This window comes from Lepidothrix coronata, unplaced genomic scaffold (assembly GCF_001604755.1).
Source record: "Lepidothrix coronata isolate B3197 unplaced genomic scaffold, Lepidothrix_coronata-1.0 Scaffold10, whole genome shotgun sequence".
Classification (NCBI taxonomy): Eukaryota; Metazoa; Chordata; class Aves; order Passeriformes; family Pipridae; genus Lepidothrix; species Lepidothrix coronata.
In genome coordinates this window covers 3,138,894-3,160,197 of record NW_016690190.1, presented here as the reverse complement: position 1 = coordinate 3,160,197, position 21,304 = coordinate 3,138,894, and the positions used below count along the sequence as shown (strand labels likewise).

The 21,304-nt window shown below is 44.9% G+C and overlaps 2 protein-coding genes across 5 annotated transcripts in view; both read left to right on the top strand.

Moving 5' to 3' along the window:
* The window catches only part of KDM7A (lysine demethylase 7A), an 89,826-nt gene extending 83,151 nt beyond the window's left edge, over positions 1 to 6,675 (top strand). Inside the window, exons 22-23 of one of the 2 annotated variants that reach the window (XR_001873089.1) lie at positions 2,955 to 3,157; positions 5,722 to 6,675. The gene's annotated coding sequence lies outside the window, so the exon portion shown is untranslated. The remainder of the gene's footprint in view (positions 1 to 2,954; positions 3,158 to 5,721) is intronic. The other variant, XR_001873088.1, reaches the window with a different exon arrangement.
* Positions 5,722 to 21,304, top strand: LOC108492384 (cystine/glutamate transporter-like). 3 transcript variants are annotated; one of them, XM_017804665.1, is made up of 13 exons: positions 5,722 to 5,826; positions 7,738 to 7,999; positions 9,974 to 10,100; positions 10,861 to 10,976; positions 11,657 to 11,782; positions 14,202 to 14,301; positions 14,382 to 14,426; positions 14,612 to 14,735; positions 15,022 to 15,125; positions 17,046 to 17,142; positions 17,952 to 18,101; positions 20,406 to 20,580; positions 21,194 to 21,304. In XM_017804665.1, the coding sequence occupies exons 2-13, from the start codon at positions 7,807 to 7,809 to the stop codon at positions 21,256 to 21,258; spliced, it is 1,422 nt and encodes a 473-aa protein (XP_017660154.1). In that variant the 5' UTR covers positions 5,722 to 5,826; positions 7,738 to 7,806; the 3' UTR covers positions 21,259 to 21,304. The 3 variants fall into 3 exon arrangements, with proteins under 3 accessions (XP_017660154.1, XP_017660155.1, XP_017660153.1); XM_017804666.1 differs by having other exon boundaries at positions 5,795 to 5,903; positions 7,740 to 7,999; XM_017804664.1 differs by lacking the exon at positions 5,722 to 5,826 and having other exon boundaries at positions 6,794 to 7,999.

Here is a 21,304-nt window from a genome sequence, read left to right as displayed (position 1 = left end):
AGTGCTGTTTGTTCTTCCTTCTATTCATGCTAACCTTACCTGCCATGAATGATGCAATCATGCGGACAAGATCATAGGGAGGTTCAAAGTCCAGGATGGAAAAAGGAGAGAGAAAAAAAAAAAGAGCCAAAAATAGAGCTCCCAAGGCTGGAGGTCATTTGGGTGTGGGGCTCGGGGGATATCACAGGCATGCTAGAGCGCATACTGGGGCCTCCAGATTGGAAGGGAACATCCTCTTGGTGCCTTTCACTTGCCTGTAGCTCTCTGTGCTTAAGCCATCACAGCTGCAGCTGTGTTGAGTCCATGGACTTTAGGGAAACCCGAAAAGAAGTGAGTCTCTGGGGGCTGGTGGAGCCCTGTTTGCAGGAGAGGGAGGGGTGGCAAGGACCGTCACCAAAGACCAGTATGAGCTGGTCTGTGCAGGGACAACACGTGAGGTTGAGCTCCTGAAGGCCTCCAGAGTGGTAGATGATATGGTTGTTGATGACAGCCACAAGAAGTGATTGGGACATTCAGGGTGGCCGTTGGGAGAAGCTTCTCCCTGGGAGGGTGGTGCAGCACTGGAACAGGTTACCCGGAGAGGACAGAGACTCTCTGACCTCAAAGGGTTTTAAGATTTGGCTAGGCAAAGCCATGGATGATCTGAGCTAGTGTTGGCAACAGTCCTGCTTCTTATGGGAGACAGGACCAGAGACACCCAGAAGTCCTTTTCAGCAGATACTTCTATGGCTGTACTTACATTAAAATTGAATAAACATGCCCTTGTGTTGGCTTAACCTTTCCAGTGAGCATGTTGATCTGGTTTTGTTGACACTCTTGTTCCTAGAATCTGATTCTCATTAAATACAAGTGAAAATAGGGGTGGACCTGTATGTTACCTGAAAAAACAAGTGAGTTAGGTGTTTGGTTAGTTTCTGGTGCCATCCTTCTGGCTCTGGGAAGCTGGCAGGGGCTGCCTACTCATTCCTGAGATGATACGGTGCCAAATGCCACTTTGTAGCAAGCTCTACAAAGATTCCTCCTTGTGATCAGGACTCTAATGGCCCTTCAGTCTGTGTTCCTTCTCTCTTTGCACTTCAGATTCTGCTGCAGGTAAAATGGGCTGTAGCTGCAAGGGCATGGGGACTCCAGTGACAGATGTTTATTCCCTCACCTCTTCTAAACCAGGAGATATAATGATGTGTGGGATTTCTGTGCACAATTGCAGATGTTCCTTTCAGGCAAGGGGTTACAGCTCTGCCCAAGCTGCTCCCACCATGGAGCATGCACACCCCTCCCCTCTTCCCTCTCCTCTCATTAACTGCCATCCTTAACAAAACCTCCTCTCACTCGTGTCACCCACCAAGACCCTTGTCTGGCAGCTGCCAGCACAGTCCATACCCTCATCTGGGCTAGAGATGCTCTGAATGTGCTGGCAGGGCTGAGCATAAGACCCATTTTCTTTCTGACCAGAGGGTTTGCTGTCTAAGTCGCTGCTCCCTGCTACCCAGGACAGACCCTGTCTGTTCCTGTGTTGTCTCATGGGGGATGAGGTAGTGGTTCTGGTCAGAGAAAACCCTTCTTGTTCCTCTTCCTTCCATCAGAGGCATGGGGAATGGTGAGCAATTAATCTGAAACTTTGCACAGTAAAATGTAAATCCCCATAGCCTGACAAATTCTGGGTAAGAGCCAAAAAGGGTTAACAAGGAAACATGTTCCTTCCAGCGTAATTTTATAGTTGGCTTATATTTTAATAAATGAGTAACAGCTGAGCAGAAAGGCCAAAAGGAGAAAGTCCCCCCCACCCTGAGGTATGATGAAGGCAGAGTTTGGGCTGTGTGCAAGTCAGGTGCCAGAGTGGGTGATTTAGCATAAAACGTGGAGGATTAACTATGGATTAGGCAGTGAGCAGCAGTCAAAGTGAGTGGCTAATGCAGGTGTAAAGGGTTGTTGGTTTTAAGTCTTTAAATTTTCTTTTGAATTCCCTAAAGGTGGGAAGAGAAGAAGCAAACCCAGGCACTGTGGTTGAGTCTGAAGGGAGCTGGAGCCCTGGGGTGATAAATCAACAGCACTGCAGTGAGATTAAGGGGAAAACTAGTGTAATATATGAGGCAATATGGAAAGAGGAGTCTTATTACTGCAGTTAGTTCTCAAAGGATTCCATTCCAGATGGTTAAAGCAGGGGTAGATCAGGAGCCCCCATTGATGGGGCCCACCATCTGACAATAGTAGAAGCAGGGGAGAGTTTCCTCTGACTCCAGAGTTTCACCTGGAGAGAGCTGACTCCATAGCAAGATAAAATAGCTTGCATTACTGGGCAATTACCTCTTTGTGAGGAAAGCTGGTGATGAACATGGCTATTTTGGCATTTTCCCCCATTCGGGAAATGTGTCTTGTTCTTGGAGAATATTTATGGAGAGGCTTTGTGATTACTCTGCCACTCTAAAGCACAGGGTGGTTCTGGATGATGGTGTCATTGGCCTGTCACTGATGGGAATACTGGCCTTGATAAAGACTACCATCATAGCAACTCCACAGTCCCAGGGATGAGTAACAGCTCCCCACACAATAACGTGAAGCTGTTAAACTTGCTTTGCTAAGTCACCAAGCAGTGGCTAGGAAGCAGTGTCTTTTAGAGCCCTCAGCCAAGGCAGGAGGTAGAACAAAGACCTGGTTCATGGAGGAATTTTCCCTGCAGGATTGAGAGCTGTTGAACATTGGCACTGCCCAGCTCCAGATCAAAGGCAGATAAACCCTTAGACTTCAGCACTCATGCAGTGCCACAAACTGTTGAAATGAGGGGGTATGTTTCTCTGTTATGGGATTTATTTATTTTTTTTTAATTTGAAGTGCTTGAGAAGAATTCTCATTTGGGAAAATTTTGGCTGTACTTTGCTACAGCGTTAACTTCTCTGTTGGGTGTCTTCTGCTAGAAATGTTTAGATTTATTTTTGTTTGTGTTCTGTCTTACGCAGCTAAGAAAACAGTTTCAAATAGGACAAATTGTCTTGTTCCAGGGAGGAGGTCTGATCTGGAGAGTGAAAACAGCTTGCTACTTGGAGAGCCATCCACAAAAGAACAAACCTCTAAGGGCAGTTCCCTGCATTGTGCCCCACAAGACATACTGTAGAGCCAAGATGTTGGCCTCAGGAAGCACCACTACGTGAGACAGCATCTTGTTAAGTGGCTTTTTTTTTTCCCCTTGGATTTTTGTGTCCCAGTGCCTGGTCCCCTGGGTATTGCTCCTTTGGGTCTGATGGGCTGGGAGGCAAGTGCCTTGGGTATTCTCTTCTGCTTGTAAGAAAGGAAAACTTATGAATGTTAGTTCATTTCACAGGGATGCTGGTATACCTTCCTGATAGTCTTTAATAGTTAGTGTTGTAGAAGAATACTTGAGTCTATTTTAATCAGTTGTGCATCTCTCCCATATTTGTGTTTTGTGTGTCACGGGCAACATGTGAGGAAGAAATGTTCATGAAAGGGTCCATATTCCTCTACAACATTAATGGGAAATTAGTTCTGGATACATAGAAGTACAAGTTCCTTGTGGCAGTTGAATGGAGAGTTATACTTGAATACTTAGAAAAGTGGGATGACATATGATCTGTACATTCTGTGAGACTGAAACGGAATATTATTTATAATATTTAATAAAAAATAATAATATTATTGATAAGTTATTATTAAAATATCTTCTTTTGAAGTGTCTGCTTTGCAGACTGGTCATAATGAAGAACTTTAAACTTGCTGTAGAATATAAATCCTGGTAGGAAGGAACTCTGAAAGCAACAGCAATTTAGCTGCTTGAAAACCAGACTTGGTTTAGTCTAATTTCTAGCCAAAGAGGTAAAGTGTGGATTCAACACTTTTTAGGTTCTCTATTAAAAGGTCATCCTCATATCATCAAGAGGTCCAGACTTACCATATCATGAGCCTCCTCTCCTGAAAAAGTCACCCTTGTCTGAAGGACAACTGGAAATGCCTAAATGAGATGATAAATATGGTGTGAGCTGAACCAAGAGCCATTTTGCAGTCAAGGCAAAAAAAAATATCATTAAGGCAGATATGTTACAAAATAGTAGTCTTTTGGTAGACAACTCACAAGACTATATTTGTGAAACTCTATAGAAAGAGAAGCCAATGGAAATTATTTTTACATTTACATCTAAGGCAATTGCATGGATTTATTACTACATCTGGGACTGTGAGCCTGAGTCTGATTTATTAACTACTGTCCCTTTCAGTTTCTTATCCAGGGTGGCAAACCAGCTGTAGAAAGCTGAAAAGAAGTAGAGCTGCATGTCTTGTCCTTTCAGTGTGTTTCTTGTGTTCATATTGGTCTGTAAACAAACATCTCTCAGGTCTCCTAAATAGATTTTCTGATTGAGTTCCCAGAACAGACCACCACCAGCCTCATTAAAGCTTATTTATGCTACTTTCATGCATGAATAAAAAAGCTTCCATTCACTGCTGATTTTATTTAGTTAGATCTTGTGCCTTGTGGTGGACATTGAATTGGAGTGACATTTTTGGCACACAAAAAAAATAAAAACAGTGGGACTGTGAGGAACTGCTTGACGCCTGCATCTTTTGCAGTGTGAAAAGGAAGGGGTTAACCTGTTCTTGGCTGTGTGGTATTGATTGAGGCCCACACAAAGAAAACAGCTGTAAATAGTTAGGAGTATTCCCTAGTAGCTGGGGTGTTTTTTGGGGGGATAGGTCATTGAAGTGGAATTCTGGAGGTACAGTCTGTTTCCCAGGGATGCCACCCACTTCCTGTGTGATAGGAGGAGGAAGGTCACTGGTTGCTCTAGGTCTCAGCTCCCCAGCTGAGAATGATGCTGTCTCCCTCCTCTGCTTTTTCCAACTTGCTTGTTTATCTCACTAGCTTTTCAGCAGAGTAACATCTACTCTGCCTCTGTGCTGACCACAGTGGGTCCTGCTCTCAGCTGGGGCTTCTAGACAAATAACAGACATGATTTTCTCTTTATGCCTATCTTCTCCATCTCCATCCATGCTGCGGTGCCTGTGAGGTAAGATTAACAGCTAAAAAAAACAAACCAACAATAAAGTCAGTATAAATGAAGAACAAGGGAGTAAAGATCCAGTATGTGTGGTAAGTTGTGAAATAGGTTTGAGCAAGGTTTTTCTCCAGCCCTGCTGACTGATGATCTGTCTCATGCAAAGGTATCCCATATTGGGACAAGAATGATTTGAACCTGTATTTTAAGTCAAAGGGGTGAACAAAAAGCAGCTTTGCCTGTTTCCTTTGTGCCAAGCACATTGTGAATATTCTTAAGCATTGCCACAAGGATTAACATCTCTGCATTATAATGTGCCTGGTGTTGGACTGTAGCTGGAAAGCAGAGCAGGCAGGAATGGTCTCTCCAAGCGGTAGGCTCTGCTAGGTGACTCTTTGAAGTGTTATTCAATACCTTTCTATTACTTTTTATATTATTTTTCCTTTTACCTCTTTTTTCCTCCTCCTTCAACAGCTTCTGGAATAAATCCTGATAGATTTCATATTTCTCAGATTTACTGGATTGGACTGTTTTATCTCCAAATACTTTTGCATGGCAGTGGTATTTAAAAAAAAAACCAACAAAATAAACCAAAACAAAAAACCCACGAGGACAGAAGTACGGAGTTTGATGTTTACTTTGGATCATTAACCTGGTCAGCAAATTTGATTTGATCTCTCCTTTTTTTTGTTCCTCCCCTTCTGTCTCTGTGTAATTTCAGAGCCTGCAAAGAGACGCTGTCTTTTGCTGCTTCGGGATCCCAGCAAGAAATGGGAGTCTGATGGATTGTAAATGCACCTGCTTGGTTTAAAGCCCAGCCAAACAGATAAGTGCCCTTTTAATTATCTCAGAACAGTGTTTTAGGCACAGCTGTGCACAGCATCTCTCTTCAGTTTCAATTCGGTGAGCCTCTGTGTTTCACCCCTGCAAATGAATGCTGTGTGGTTCTCACTTCATCTGAGAAATACCAGATGATATTGGTATTTCACGTTAAGATAATTAATTGGTGTCTGAGGGAACTGCAGCTGAGGGGTTGGGAAGCTCCCAGGGGTCTTTCCCTGCTCCTCCAGAGCCACTGTCTCCAGCAGCCCTGTGAGGTTTTGGGACTCTGAGGAGCAGCTCTGTGGGACCAGATGAGGCTGATGTGACCCATCTGAGCCTTAAGGAGTCCTCTGGGACTCATTAGGGGTTTAATAACTAAACTTGGCTGGTTTGATTGGGAAGATGCGTGTGCAGGCTTGGCATGATCTCAGAGAAACCAGCTCACGCTGCTGGCAGGAGAGAGGGCTTTCCGCATGTGCTAGACATATGTGTGCAGAGAAAGTGATAACCCCCACTTCCTCCTGCTGGTCTCCAGGTGGGAAAATACCTGGAGATGGGGGAGAAAAGCCCTTGGTTATACTGAGTTTACACAGGGCATGCAAATAAGTATCGCGGGTGACTGGTAACAAGAATTGTCCCCCTCAAAGTTAAGGGGACATTTATATCTATAGGTAGAAAATACAGACTATCAAGAAAGCACTTTCTGGATGCTTAAATTTGCTTCTATAGGTGACCAATATCTCCTCACAGACACACCACTGCAATTATTAAATAATTCAATAAATCCATACAATAGGGTCTAATGTACAGTGTAACTTCACAATAGTATACAGACATGCAGCTGTGGCAAATATATATATATATATATAATTTATATATATTTGCAATTTACTGCATTAGAATAATGAAAAAAAAAAAAGCACTGAAGCTGAGTGTCTGAGTATTGGTGGGGATGTGTGGGGATTATCTACTACTTGCCTTGCCTGCTCTACCGGGGATAATTAGCAGTGTAAAGTATCTACCTTGCTGTTACAAAAACTACAGACAGGTTTGCTGCAGCAAATTGGACTGCAGTAACTGATCTGAATTCGCCTTACCTACCTGAGCAAAAGGTTAGTTCCTTGGTGAAGGTGGCAGCCTAAGACTGAGAGACAGGGGACAGACAAGGCAGGGAAGTGGGAGGTTGCTGTGTTGGGAGCAAACTAGATCTGGATCAACTCATGTGATCCCTGAAGTCTCTGAAGTTCCCTCTTTTCTAGGAAAAACTTCACTACTTCTGTTACCAAGAATGTTTTTATATTAATGGAAGAAATGACATGTCTGATAGTAATGAATATGCTCTGTTTTGCAATTGTATTTCTGACTCTTCAATACTTTGAAAGCAAAAAGGCTTGACACCTAAAGTGAAACTCTAGTGAGAAAAAACAAGGCTTGTTTATTCAGGAAGGGTGGATAGAAAGCAAAAAAGGTTAAATCATCTGTGCACACCAACTAATGCAGCTTAATGTTTTTTAACCTCAGAGATCCTCAAGGTCTAAATTGTTAGGTTTGCAACTTTAAATCTGTTTTCTGCCCGCAAGCTGAAATCAATGTACCCCCAAATTAGGTTCCATTAAATTAACCCTAACCTGACCAGTTCCAGTCTGGGTATCAAAGTCAAATTTGCAAATCATATCCTGAAATATGACATGCAACATGTAATGCTCTGTGCTGCTTGACAGAAGAGGAAGAAAACACTTAAAGTGCCTCTTGGGAGCTATACTGATGTGAGAGATGATACCAGTTGTGTTCTGTGCACTTGTGTTTGTTTGGTGCGTCCTGCAGTTGAGAACAGATTCAACAGATCTTGACAGGTTTCTGAAAAAAAATCTTGTCCAGAAAAGAAGATCCTCGAATCCCTAACTCCTTGTCTTACAGGTGAGCCTTGAGGACACTTGGGAGACTGTAGCTTCTGAATGCATGACCTTCCTCTGTGATTAGAAGAATGGGGAAGGACAAGAAAGAAGAGGCCATCTTTCTGAGGCAAAAGATAACTTTGCTGAGGGCTTTCTCGCTCCTCATCGGCAGCATGGTTGGCAGTGGCATCTTTATCTCCCCAAAAGGAGTACTGAAAAACACTGGCACTGTGGGTTTCTCCCTGGTTGTCTGGTTTGCCTGTGGGCTCCTCTCAATGTTTGGTGAGTGGTGAGCTTTGTCAGCCTTTGCTTAAGCACCTGGGAGGTGAGGAGAGCCTGCACGTTTTCATGTATAAAAAGCTGGAAGATGAACAAACTCAAAATACTTGGTTTCTACTGCAAGAGAAACAAAGGTTTAACAAGCCAGGAGGTGCTCGTTAGTTCAAATGATTCCCCTGGGGTGACTGACAAAATTCCAGCACCTACCATCTGTGAATATCAATTCATGTTTGAGTCCAGGGCAGAGGAGTGATGGTGACTGCAGATGGAGTCTCAGTCTGGAGGACAATGAGGGGACCCCTTCTATAAGGTGGAAGGGAGATGTAGGCTCCTAAAATGGAATGGAAAGGCTGTGCTGTGCTTCTCATAGGCGCTGTGAAAAGGGCAAGAAGGGACAGTCTCAATATGCCATGTGGGATCCCCTTTCTGTTGGAGAGAATAGCAAAGCTCTAGAGCAGAGTGCCTGGGGAACTGCAGAGTATCCAGCAGCTGGGGGTGGGTGTCTGGGTGTCTGTCAGAAATGGTGTGGGTATGTCTGATGCTGCCATGGAGCAGGAGATGGAGCAGATCAGTTCAGCCCCACTTTCTGTGCATTACCCTTGGCTCGTTTTCTGGCATTTAGTACTAGCCTTTTCTCACAAAGGGTTGTCTTTTTGATGACAGTTTCATTTTAGTTCTTCTGAAATAATATAACTCCTAAAGTTAAAATGGATAAAACACATGGCTTTTAGTTTCTTTCATTAACTGCATAAAATCACCATCTCAGAAACTCTCTAAAGGTGCTATTGGGACAACTGCAAGATCTCAGCCCAAGAGAGAAATCTGATGCTTATTACAGTGGGTGACTTCAACATTCTTCTTCTGTTGTAACTTAGAAAAAAGAAACAAGAAAGGGGAAATACTCCATGTGAAAAAACCACTTCGACACCATGACACGTACATGCAAGTTTAGAAATTGAGGCATTCAATTGTTAATATGACAACAAGAGTGGTTCTTGCTCTTAGTGTATGTGTACCAATATTTCACATTGCAGCTTATGTGTGGTTGTTTGGTGATTGATACACTTTTGCCTGAAGAAAATCTTATGATATAATGTGAGCATGGTGTTTCTTTTAACCAAGCAGAGCAGTAAATGATAATGTGTGTGCTAATCATGTAGCCCAAGTTCTGCACTTGTAAAGGTTTCTCTCTCCCCTGCATCCCTTGATAGACTCTGCTGGAAGGGCCTTGGGAGCCTCTTTATGAAGCTATCGTATTTTGTAGCTGAATTTGTTGGTTTTTTTCTTCCCTTTTATCAGCTTGATGACCTCCTCTGGTCATTTCTCTGACACCTTTTTGCAGTATGTTAAAAAGGCTGACTTGCTTTCTTTTATGATTTTTTTTCTTTCATGATTTTTTTTTCTTTCAAGCGGGGCATTGCAAGTCCCATTGCATGAGTTCAGCAGAGCACTTAAATGCATGCTTAGAGCATGTAAAGGGACCCACTGGAAAAAATGAGATGAGCTGTCTGCCTACATCTACGCTTTGAACAGGGATTCTGCACAGATTTCCCAACAGAGAGGCAGGAAAAATTGAGGTTGCCACCATTGGCATGATCTGAATATGGCATGATTGCCACAGGACTTAAGGTCATGACCATATCACCACCAGGTTCCTCTGCACTCTCCTTCCACAGCCACCTGAGCTGGCTGAAGAAGTGGACAGCGCAGCTAGAGATGCTCTTACTTCACAGGGTCACATCCAACAGTGCTCAGTTCCACTGCAAGTAGAGTCGTGCTCAATGAGAGAAGTGTTTTAGGATTTCTTTTGATGAGCAAATCCAACATAGGCAGGGCTTAAGATTTGTAAGATTTGTACTTCTTCCTCTAATTTACTACTAACTTTAAATGTATTCATTCAATCCCTGAAAAGTCACACAGAAAAGGGAAAATCCATGGGATGATTTACTCGGGACACTTTTACCTGAACTTTTCCAGGTGCCTTGTGTTATGCAGAGCTTGGAACAAGAATCACCAAGTCTGGAGGACATTATATCTACATTTTGGAGACGCTAGGGCCTCTGCCAAGCTTCTTATTCCTGTGGGCAGAGTTTTTTGCTATCAGGTAAGAGATTTTGTTTGTTTGCCTTTTCCTGGATGCAGTGACAATTTAGAAACCAAAAAGTTATGATGCCACGTAACAGTCCAGGCAGTTTATAAAGGAAAGAGTAGAAACAAGTTGAACAATTTTTAAAGATTTTTCAGTGATAAAAAGAAGAAGGCATAATGAGTAAACAGTTACACACGTTCAATATGTTTTGTGCTTGAAGAATATCTCTCTTCTCCTCTGGCAGCTGGTTTCCCCCAAGAGCCATGGTATTTTTCAGAGACTGACAATAGATGCCAGATTTATTTCAGATCTTCTGTTTTCATTGTGAAACTTTTTTGGTTTCTCCAGATTCAGAAAGTGGAGACAACTTTCTGGCTTAGCCCCAAGTGAAATAATTTAGAACATTGCGAATGGCTTCTTTTTTTAAGAGTAAAAAGGAAGTCCTCACTTCTCAATAACCTGTGTCCTTCATGTAAACTGAGATGAAGCAGGACATATGAACCACACCACGTTGCTTAGTATGATTAATCTCAACTTTTGCTTTCAAGTTGGGAATTAATCTTTTTGCAGCATGTGGTTTTTAACCCATTTACTGAGGAAAAAACTATGAAAAAGACTCTGGGAACTCACCATCTGCATGAGTGAGCAAGATTAAGCCAGGTGGGGAAACTTGCACCCCTTCCCAAGTTTTGTGCAGTTTTACCTCATGCTGTTTTTCGGCTGTCCTCAGACCAGTTTGTGCTCAGTTCCCTCCCCCACTCTGACCCCTCTTCAGGCCTGCCAACAGTGCTGTGGTTGCCTTGGCGTTTGGACGGTACATGCTGGAGCCATTCTTCGCCCCCTGTGCAGCCCCTGTCCCTGCAGTGAAGCTTGTGTCTCTCATGGGGTACTGTAAGTACTAACATTTATGGGACTGTCAGTTCTGGAGCCTCTCTGCCCCAGACCAGGGGCACTTAAGGTGCCTCTGAATATCCTCTGAAATAAGGGTGGGATCTGGCTCCTGTCTTACCTCCTCAGCTACACAAAACTTTCTGATTGAAGGTGGTTGATGGTTTTGGGTCACTGTATTCTCCAAGAAGAGGAATGGGCCTCCCTGTTGAGCAGCTGGAGCCCTAAGTCAGGGAGATTTTGCCAGGTATGGGAGCAGAAACTCTTCATGTATAGCTGTGCAAATGCCACCTGGATAGAGGGTGTAAGGCTCAAGATTTTGGACTCCTTGCCTGGTGCAAACAACCTGTGACACTGTCCTGCCTGCTGTGGATGCTGTGTGCTGGCACAGGCAATGCTGTGCAGTGCATCTACTGAGATGTCCCAGCACTCTTGCACCTTTCCCTCAGACAGGTGTGGATGACCTGGCAGGAACCAGGATCCTGGTCTCTTTTAGGAGCATAACCTTCAAATGCTGTACACTGGGCCACACCTGTGATGTTTTCTGAGATCTCTTACCCTGAGCATCCTGCATAAAGATGCAGTCTTGTCCCTGGCATCCCTAGAGCAGGGAATGCCTTTGTAATTTTTCCTGTGCGTGTCAAACATGGGCTACAGCTGTAGCAGTGTGGTCTTCTCTCCAGACATGGTCCTCACCCTCAATTCCTGGAGTGTCACCTGGAGTGCCCGGCTGCAGACGGCTCTCTCCGTTGTTAAACTCCTGGCTCTTGCACTCATCATCGTGCCAGGGATGATGCTGCTGGCCCAGGGTAGGTGTTGCTGCTGCATGGCTGAGGGAGGGTGCTTGATGTGCCCGCCTGTCACAGCTTTTATCAATCCCAAGTGAAAGGTGTGGTGTTCATTTAGCTGCCAGGAGCTTTCTCTGTCCATGTGCTGGATGCGAATTATTTGGGAGATAATCTGAGACCAGCGTAGTTGTCACTAAGCTACATCATAGCACTGGGCTGATGCACCTGGCTAGGTGGTGCTTTCTTCAAAACTAAGTGGGCCTTAGTGCCTTAGGCTGTGTGGTCCTACCTGGGGTCATACAGGCACCTTGCTCTGCAGATGGTCTTTCTTTGGAGTCAGACTTACCTGTTCCCAGCATGGCTCAAAATCTTTCCAAAGCACAAATCTGAAGGACATTAAGGGTGTGTGACAGCATCCCTTGGTGACCTGAGCCAGGCACAACTGTGCAATGAGTTACCAGCCCTCAGCCGAACCCTGGTCATGGCATCTCTAACCTTTCTGTGGCTTATGCTAATGTTTTTATCCTCCAAATCCAGATGGGCAGTAATTAAGGGAACTTACAAAGGAATCCTGCAGGCTTGCATGCTCACATTCAGAGTGGGGGCTAAAATACCCTACTAGTAGTATCTTCTGGGAATGATACAAGAGTACTGGCTTTCATCCAAGCCTCAATTTATAGAAAAACCCGAGTCATTCCCACTCAAGGGAGGAAGCTTGCTCCTTGCTCCCTCCCTTCGTGCTATTACCTTCCTCTGCAGAGAAAACACCACAGGCAGTGGGCTCCATGTTCCTGTTTCTTTCTGATGTCTGGAGCTGGCTCCTTTGAACATGCAAAGATCCATCCCCCCCTCCCCTTCCCAGGCTGGCAGCGCTTCTGAACTGAAGGACTGCCCTGCAGCTAGAAATCCCAAGCCATTATTGTTAGGAATGCCTTCAAACGACAATCTGGAGCCCTGGCATCGGTCCTCCAGTGGGGAGGATAAGTGCTGGTGACATCTGGAGGGAGAATTCACTAAGAGACCCCAGTATGACAGGTTGTATTTAATGTGACTCACAAGGGACAATGCATTGCAGACAATAAATCTATTTTATGCACCATGACTTATCAGCCATCATTTTAGAACATAAAAAGTGTACCCCAACAGGCCCACTCCTACATTTTGGGTTAGGTTTTTCAAATCTATTTTCACTTTGACTTCATTTCTTTTGTGCTTAAAAATCAGTTTTGTCCTTTTAAACCAGTTTGCCTGATTCCCCTGCTTTGTTTTGCCTTTTTTTTTTTTTGTTGTTGTTGCACTTTTGCCTTTTCCTCTGCCATTATCTTCTCTTTGGCTCAGGTTTATTTTAGAGACTTGCTGAGCCACCATTTCAAACCAAAATGTCCAAATTTCATCTCTGAACTTCTTGCAGAAGCACCTCCATAGAAGAGGCCTAACTTTCTCCAGATGCTCCATGCCATTTCATCCCTTTCCTGGTGAAGTCCAACTAGAAAAGCTCCACGCCTCTTACTTTTAAAGAGACTTTAATATGGAAAACTGAATATAGACATAAAACCATACCTTCAGCCAGCCAGATTTGAAAATGTTGGAAATGCAACTATTTTTAACTATGTTTGACTGAGAGGCCATTAGACATTTCTCTAAGTTTTTTTTTTTTTTTGGAGTTAGAGAAAATCCTGACTTTGGGGTTTTTTTTTGTTATGTTTTGTTTTGTTATTTCAAGCACAGAACTCGTAGGAAAATTGGGGGAGTTGGAAAAACAGGTTTTCTATCTGAGCCACCTCTGCTTTTTAAATCTATTTGTTTTTCCGTCTGTGTCCTTCTCGTGTGGGCAAGCAGGGGTGGTGGGCAGGGAACCTGCCTGGACAGGGGGCCAGACTGGCAGTCCCTGCTCGTGTTCCCTCCTCCACCCGAGTTCCCATGCTCTGGCCAGTGCAGGGCTGGGGTCAGTGCTCCGGCAGCGGGAACAGGAGGGAGCACAGTGAGAACCGAGTTTGCCGCCTCGCTGGCTGCACCACATCAAAGAGGAGTGTGTGTCCAGCTCCTTAGGGGGCTGGAGAGGGAAAATGGGGGTCAACCCAGAAAATTAATTTTGGGCCTGGAGGAAGGACAGGACTACGTGAGTCTTCTCCTCTCCACAATCTCCTGTTCCCATGGCAGGCTCTGTTGGAAACAACCATCTGTCACTGTTGCCCTTCCTGAAATGTCTCCTGTAGCTGGACAAGGGATAGATTTTTTTCTGTCACTGTGGGGAAGTAAATGTGTCAGCAACAGCACTGCAAATTAAAGCAATGAAAGAAATCTGAATATCTGGCTCCAAGGAAGTCACAAACAATACTCCCAGGTCTGAATGAGAGGTACAAGGGATGTTATCCCACAGGGAAGGAAGACTCTCTGTGACATTTCCCTACTCCATGTCCATTGTTTATCTCCTCTGCAGGCCACACCGAAAACTTCCAGGATGCTTTTGACAGAGAGTCATTGGTTTTGGATACGCTCCCCCTGGCTTTTTACGCAGGCATGTTCGCATATTCAGGCTGGTAGGTGGAATGGGGACACTTCATGAGAAGCAAACAGGTGCCCTCAGCGTGATTCAGACTGACTCCCTGTTTCTTCCCAGGTTTCAGGCCAGTTTTGTGCGCGAAGAGTTGGTCAGACCTGAACGGTAAGGCTGGGAAAAAGTTGTCTTAGGTTACCAGCTTCTGGGGTATCACGCTTTGCCAAATGCAGCATGGGAGGAATTAGTTTGTGGGCTCACCTAACCAATGCCAGTGACAGTCTGCAGTAATACCGTGCATAACAAGGGATAGCAGCGTGTTCTTTGTGTGTCTGTCTTCCTCTTTCTTGTAGAAATATCCCCCTGGCTGTCATCATCTCTGTGATCACGGTAATTGTGGGGTACATGCTCACCAATGTCTCCTATTACACAGTCCTGGGAACACAAGATGTTCTGGCTTCTCCTGCTGTGGCTGTGGTGAGTTTTTCCACTATTCTTATCTCTTCAGCGTGGTCAGCTTATACTGTGATCGTGGCAAGACTTTCAGAGGTAGTTTTCCTATAAAGTATTTTGTTGCTTTGTAATTTCTCTGGATTACTGGGCAACAGTAACTTCTTCTAGTCTTGTCTAAATGATAAGGAAAAATAGCCTGCAGATGACAGTAGAAAAAGCGAGATTTAGGAGTAGAGTTTTTTCTCTTTTGAACCTGATGTCTCCTAGAGGTCACCACATGTTCCTAAAGTCAGGCTTGCTCTTCCTCCAGAGCTTTGTGCAGCGAGCCTTCAAAAGCCTGATCTCTGTGGTCCCTGTCCTTGTCGCACTGTCCTGCTTTGGAACCATGAATGGAGGAATCTTCACATTTTCAAGGTCACATCCCTACAAATTTATTATTCCTTTGGCTTACTGAATCAGAGGGAAGCACCAGCAACCTGTGCAACTCTCCATACACATAATGGCATTTTAGACATTTCTGTGGGAAAAATAAGGCTTTGACTCTCACGTTGTCAACTGCATGATGGTCCCTATTGGCTAAGATTCTGTTCTTTCTATTTGTGGCCAGGCCTGGACTTTGCTGGCTAGGTCTGGTCACAAACAAAGATTTTTATCTTCTCCCCCCACCCTTCAGTTTAAATCCCCAGTTTAAAGTGAAATGTCAATGTTTCTGTTGAACTAGAAGCTTTGTTGACGTTGGCAGCTGCTTGGTGAGACCTGGCTCTTCTTTCACTGGGTTCACCCAGCTGCACTTCTGCAGGGCACAGGGTCCCTCTGTTGTGAGGATCTCTGGCCAAAGGCAAACTCTCCCTTGAGGACTTTGAGGTCAGTGAAATGTTATCGGGATGGGCTATTCCTAAAACAATAGTTGATGTTCAAAAAGTCTTGTTGTAGCAATAAGAAACACTTTGTTCCATGGAAAAATTAACTTTCCAGCTTCTCTGTCTACCACATTCTGTGTCCTTATTGGAGCCTTGAGGTTGGAGAGGAGGACAGAGCTCACAGAGAAGTAAGTTGTACTGGTCCTGTGGAGCTGAGAGAACTCTCTGGAGCAGGTTCTGTTTCATAGCTTTGATTGCAAAAGGAAAAATCAGTTGAAATGAAAGAAATGTTTCATAGCATGAAAGATAATGAGATATTTGATCCACTAGCCTGAAGTCCTGTATTAAATATAGGTGTGGAGAATCCTCCCCGTTAGTCCTCTAGATAGTGGTTTTTGAGGATGAGAAGTCTCCAGACAGCGCAAAGGTTCTTCGTGTCCCCTATCGCCTTTCTCTCCCCCATCCTGGCGTCATTAACATAATCACTGCAGAAAGTCCATATAAACATCCATGGGGCCTCCCTGGCTGCCTGCCAGCCACACCCCTGCAAAGCCACAGAGACAGCAATAAAACCCGTTGTACACTCATGCCCCAGCTGCTTTGGGCCCTGCTCCAGCCCAGCTGATGCTCTGGCATGGTTTGCTTGTGGATATTAAATTTATAAAATTGGATGCAATTGCCTTCTCCCTGCTAATTGCCCTTTCATGAGTCAAAGGAGGCATGGAGGCAAGGAGCTCTATGCTCTCATTTTGTAGCTGGTTTTGTGTATAGCTGGCCTCTTGGCAGTATGACAAAATATATATTTTCCAACAGCTGACCTGAGGATTGAAAATTCTCTATTATTTGAGGAAATTGCACTTCATTTTTTTAATATACATTTTATATATATAAATATAGGCGTCAAGACCGACAATCCCCTTTCATAAACTCCACAGCTTCTCATAAAGGAATGAAAGTTGTGATCCCTCCACTTCCTTTACACTGAAAAGACTAACCCCTTTTCTGATGGTGAGACTTTCTTGCTCCTGTTTCCAGCCTGAACTCCTTCATGGTCAATTTGGACTTGCACAAAGGTCTCTGCTAATGAGCCACCCAAGGGGATGCTGCCAGCGGTCCTGATGGTGGGCTGTGCTCTGTGTTGAACAAACTGGTTGTGGGAGAGCTATGGAAACTTAACACTGGGTTTTTCTTCCAAATGCCCCCGAAGTGGAGCTCTGAGCAACTTGGTCTAGTGGCAGGTGTCCCTGCCCATGACAAGGGGGTTGAAACTAGATGATTTTTAAGGTCTCTTCCAACTCAGACCATTTTATGATTCTCTGAAAGTGCAGCTAAAGGCAGAACTGTGGCCTTGACTAGGAGACCTGGGCTGGGTTAGCGAGTGGGTGCCTTGTGGCCTCAGGTTGGTTCAGTGACTGATCTCATTTCTAGTCTAGATGTAGGATGCTAATGCATAGGGCTCCCTGTCTTTTCCTAGGACTCTGTTTGTGGCTTCCAGGGAAGGACAGTGGCCTCCTCTCTTCTCCATGATCCACATTCGAAGGCATACACCCCTTCCTGCTGTCATGTTAATGGTAAGGAGATCTGGCTGTGTGAACATGCTCTGTTCTTGCATTCTTGGCTTTCCTGCAAAGACTGGACAAGCTGAGGAGTTAAAGATTGTTGAGACATTAATTCAGCCTCTGAAAAATAAAAAAGGCATGATACAGGAAATGGCTGCAAAGTATTACATCCCCTTGAGCCAACAGTGCCATCAGTATACAAATACACTACTTTAAGTCCCTGCCTTATAACCTTGGACACCTTTTTTAAAAGTGATCTCCCTACCACCTACCACTGTTGCTGCTTGTTATTGTCCTGTGAAAGCACCAATAAGCTTTGGCTTTTTGGAAAATGAAAATTCCCAGGTGCGGTGGAAATCCTGGGAATGAACATTTGCAGAGATGGTTTTCTTTTTGTTTTGGTTGGTTGGTTGGTTTTTTTTATGGCAATGGTCCAGCTACATCCTAACTGCTGCAGTGCCTCTTAGTCAGCTTGGCTGACCTGCTGAAAACTTAGCAAGTGTCTTTGTAGGTAGCCTGTGTACTGGCAGGCCTTTGGATCTTGCTTGTTTTAATTGCCCTGCCTTGGACATAAGGCATCAAAGATCTTGCTGATCTTGAAAGGATTGCTCCTTTCTGTAGCACAACAGAAGACTGTGTTTAGGCCTTTTGCCTTCAGTCTGTGACACGTTTGTAAAGCTCTCTGACCTCTGAAATGTTGGGCCTGTGAAGTAGCTCCCTGGGGCTGCAGGGGGGCTTCAGGAGGTGACCCATATTACCCTTTCTAGTCTGAGGACCATGACAAGGCTTTAATGACTGTGTTTCATCTTCACACTGCTCAGTTCCCTTTGGTCACTGCCATGGTGTGTGTTGGAGATATCTACCATCTAATGAACTTCTTCAGCTTTTCCCGATGGCTCTTCATAGGATTAGCCACCCTGGGGCTCATTGTCCATCGCCACCGTCACCCGGAGCTGCACAGCCCATTCAAGGTAATGCACATGGCAGGCTGGAATGTGCAGGCTTGTCAAGTCTCTCTTTTGTTTGCTAGTAATTGGAGCATTACATGGTCATAGTTGCATTTAGGCTCTAAGGGATCTCAATCCCTGATGCTCAGTAAAGGCATGTGAGCTCCTGAAATTGGTTGATGTACCCAAACAGCCTGATGTGATAAATCCTATTAAGCCGGTTCTATGTGGTGTCACTAGCTGCATCTGTTAGAAGAACACTTGCTCCTGGGGACAAAGTTTCAGGCTAGGAACTGGGAGATGTACAGAAAGCAGTTCCCACACTCATCTCTTGTGGGCTACAAGGAGAGACCCTTGCCTGAGTTTTATTTCAGTGGTAGGTAATTCTCAGCTCTAGCTGAGAAACAGGAGAGTATCGGGCTTGGGGTAAGAAGAGTGGCCAGAGGGGTCCTGGGAGCAAACCTGACTCGAGAGGAAGCATCTGCTGGCATAGAAATACTGTCTAGTATAAAGCAGTGGTCCCTCTAGTGGCCCTTCTTAAGCTGCTGGGTGCTGGGATCTTCCTCATGTCAGCTGGAGCAGCTTTCTTGCGCTTGGGGCACCTTTCCCACTGCTGCATAATGTGTAGAAGGCACTTGGCCAGGGTGGTGCTTGAGGCAGGCACAGTTTGTTCCTGTCTCTGGTGACGCCTGCATGGTGCCTCCAGCCAGGCCTGGGGAGGAGAAGAGACTTCAAAGGCCACTGGCAGTGGGCAGCTGGTCAGCAAGAACCTTGGGGGACAGAAACACTTCCTGTGGCTCCCAGGGCTCCTCCCTGAGCTATGTGCATCCTGATGGAAAGTTCGGGGTAATTTTTCTTCTTGCTCTTTGCTGTCAGACAATGTGTTTGAAGGTTCCTAGTTTGTTGTCTGGCTGCACTCATGCATGCCTCCAGAACCAGACTTTAAATAAGTTTTTGCTTTTTCTTTCAAACCAAGCTCCTCAGGGGAGGTTTATTAGTGGGTGGCACTGCTGATCATTTCAGTTGCTGAGATTTTGCCCTGTTTTGCTTTAGACAGAGATTCAGAATTTTAACAGCTCCTAAACGCTGTTTAAGCAAGGGAGGGAAACACTGGCCTTTTGGTCAGTCGGGTTGTTTTCCGCCCCTTCTCTCCCCAGTTTTACAAGCACTTGAAGCCCCCAGCGCAGTCCTCTGCAAGAGGAGGAGCTGCGCGCAGGTGGCGCGGGCACATGCTGCGCTCTAGTGGCCGGACTCAGGCCGGCTCCTGCCGCGGGCCTGAGGAGAACGAAACAGGACACACGTGCGACTGTGCTGGTATTTATTCTCCCTATAGCATTTCGAGTTGAAAATGGTGAGAAAACACCGGTAAGAGGAGAGGAAAGCTCTCTCACTCGCCTCTCAAGCAGATGAGCAGCGTGAGTGTGTACCCGTAGGAGAGGCTGGCAGGGGATGCTCTGGCTGGAAAGACAGCAGGAGCACATAAGTTTGATGGCTGGATGTCTGCAATATCTAGAGCAACTGATCTCTTCCAGCTTGGCATGGTGAGCATCCCAAATAGGATCTTTATTACCGGAAGAGAGATTGTCACCCTTGATGAGAACAGCAGCTCCTTCATTCCATCACCCATGGCAAGGAGTTACTTGCCTGAGTTTGGATCCAGAGATGGAGAGGGTGTTTCACAGTTTTCTTATTTATTGCAGTCTTCTGATTTACTCTCTAAATAACCCAGATGAACTGGCTCATCCAGCAGGGTATGGCTAAAGTGCTGACTGCTGCTTTCATCTTCCATCAGGGTGTTGCTGAAGCTCATGTTCTTGGTAGAGGTACCATAGAGAGAGGGAGTCTGCCTTATCCTGTTTTAGTCACTGTAAGTCTTAGGCAAGCTGAAGGCACATCAAAACAAGTAGTGAGTTTTATAACTAAAGAACAGTTTGATTCAAAGTGTCACTTCTATCCTTGGCTTCAGATTTTCCACCAGCAGTTGCCCTAGGTGACAAGTAGGTATATGTGCATGCACAGGAGCAGGGCATTTAGAGAGCAGTGGTGCATAGGTGACTTCTCTGCTTGCTTGGTTTCCAATTGTAAGTGAGGTTTATATTTTGATGCACATGAATATGGGAGGCATGCACCTCACAGGGCACACTGGTCTCTGAATCTGATACAATTGTTTACAATCTGACTGTACAGAAGTACAGTGCAGGACAGATACATGCTTCTTCTCATCTTCTTTAGATGGAGAAGTAAATACAGTGTGTGCTGGCATGTATGGAGTCTGATTTGCTACAGCCATCAGTTTTGCCTGACAGTCTTCTGTACTCTTTTCCCCAGGTTCCTCTGTTTGTTCCTGTCTCTTTTACCATCATCTGCCTCTTCACAGTGGCTATGTCTTTCTACTCAGACCCTGTGAGCATTAGCATCGGATGCACCGCGGTTTTAAGTGGTTTTCCAGTCTACTACGTCCTAATTCACAGGCAGATGTCAGACCGTTGCCGTAACCTGTTTTGTAAGTATGCGTTTGAGTATTGTGGACCTAAACTCAGGATGCTGGTTTGTTCCCAGGGCTCATCTCTAATGCAAATTGTTCCATAACCAACAGACCTCATGAAACCTAAATCATGACCCCTGGCACCCCTTAAGCAGCTTTCCCAAGGCACAGCCTCCACAGCCAAATTTGTTTTAACAAAGACAGGGCTGAGGTCTGCCAACACGGGGAACTGAGAAGGTCGCTTTCACCCCCCAGCCCTAGTTCCTACTAAACTTTATTGTACCTTTGAGATCACCAGCTCTGGGTCAAATTTGTCTGAGACTGAGCACCAAGACCAAAAGTTAGGATGGAGACACTGACAGGCGGACACTGTAACCCCTCGTTATTAACAAATATAATTGCTGAAAGGCTGGGGAGAGGACTGGTAGGAGAAGACAGTGCTGCCTGAGGTCTATCTGCTTGGGGAAGAGGCCAGGATGGTTAAGGCACAGATGTGGGCATGTAAATGAAATACATGTCCGCTCTATGCAGTGTTTAGTACAGATTTCCTTTGCATGTAGCTCTTATTTTCAGCCATATATCAGGATTTCCTCTGGACTAAGCTTCCTTCCTTTTTTTCCCACCCTTTCAGATTATCTTACACACAAACTACAGTTACTGCTGGAAGTTGTCCAACAAGAAATCAAGACTTATTGAGAAAACTGTCAGAACTCACAGGAGAAAATAAAATCTACTTACTCCA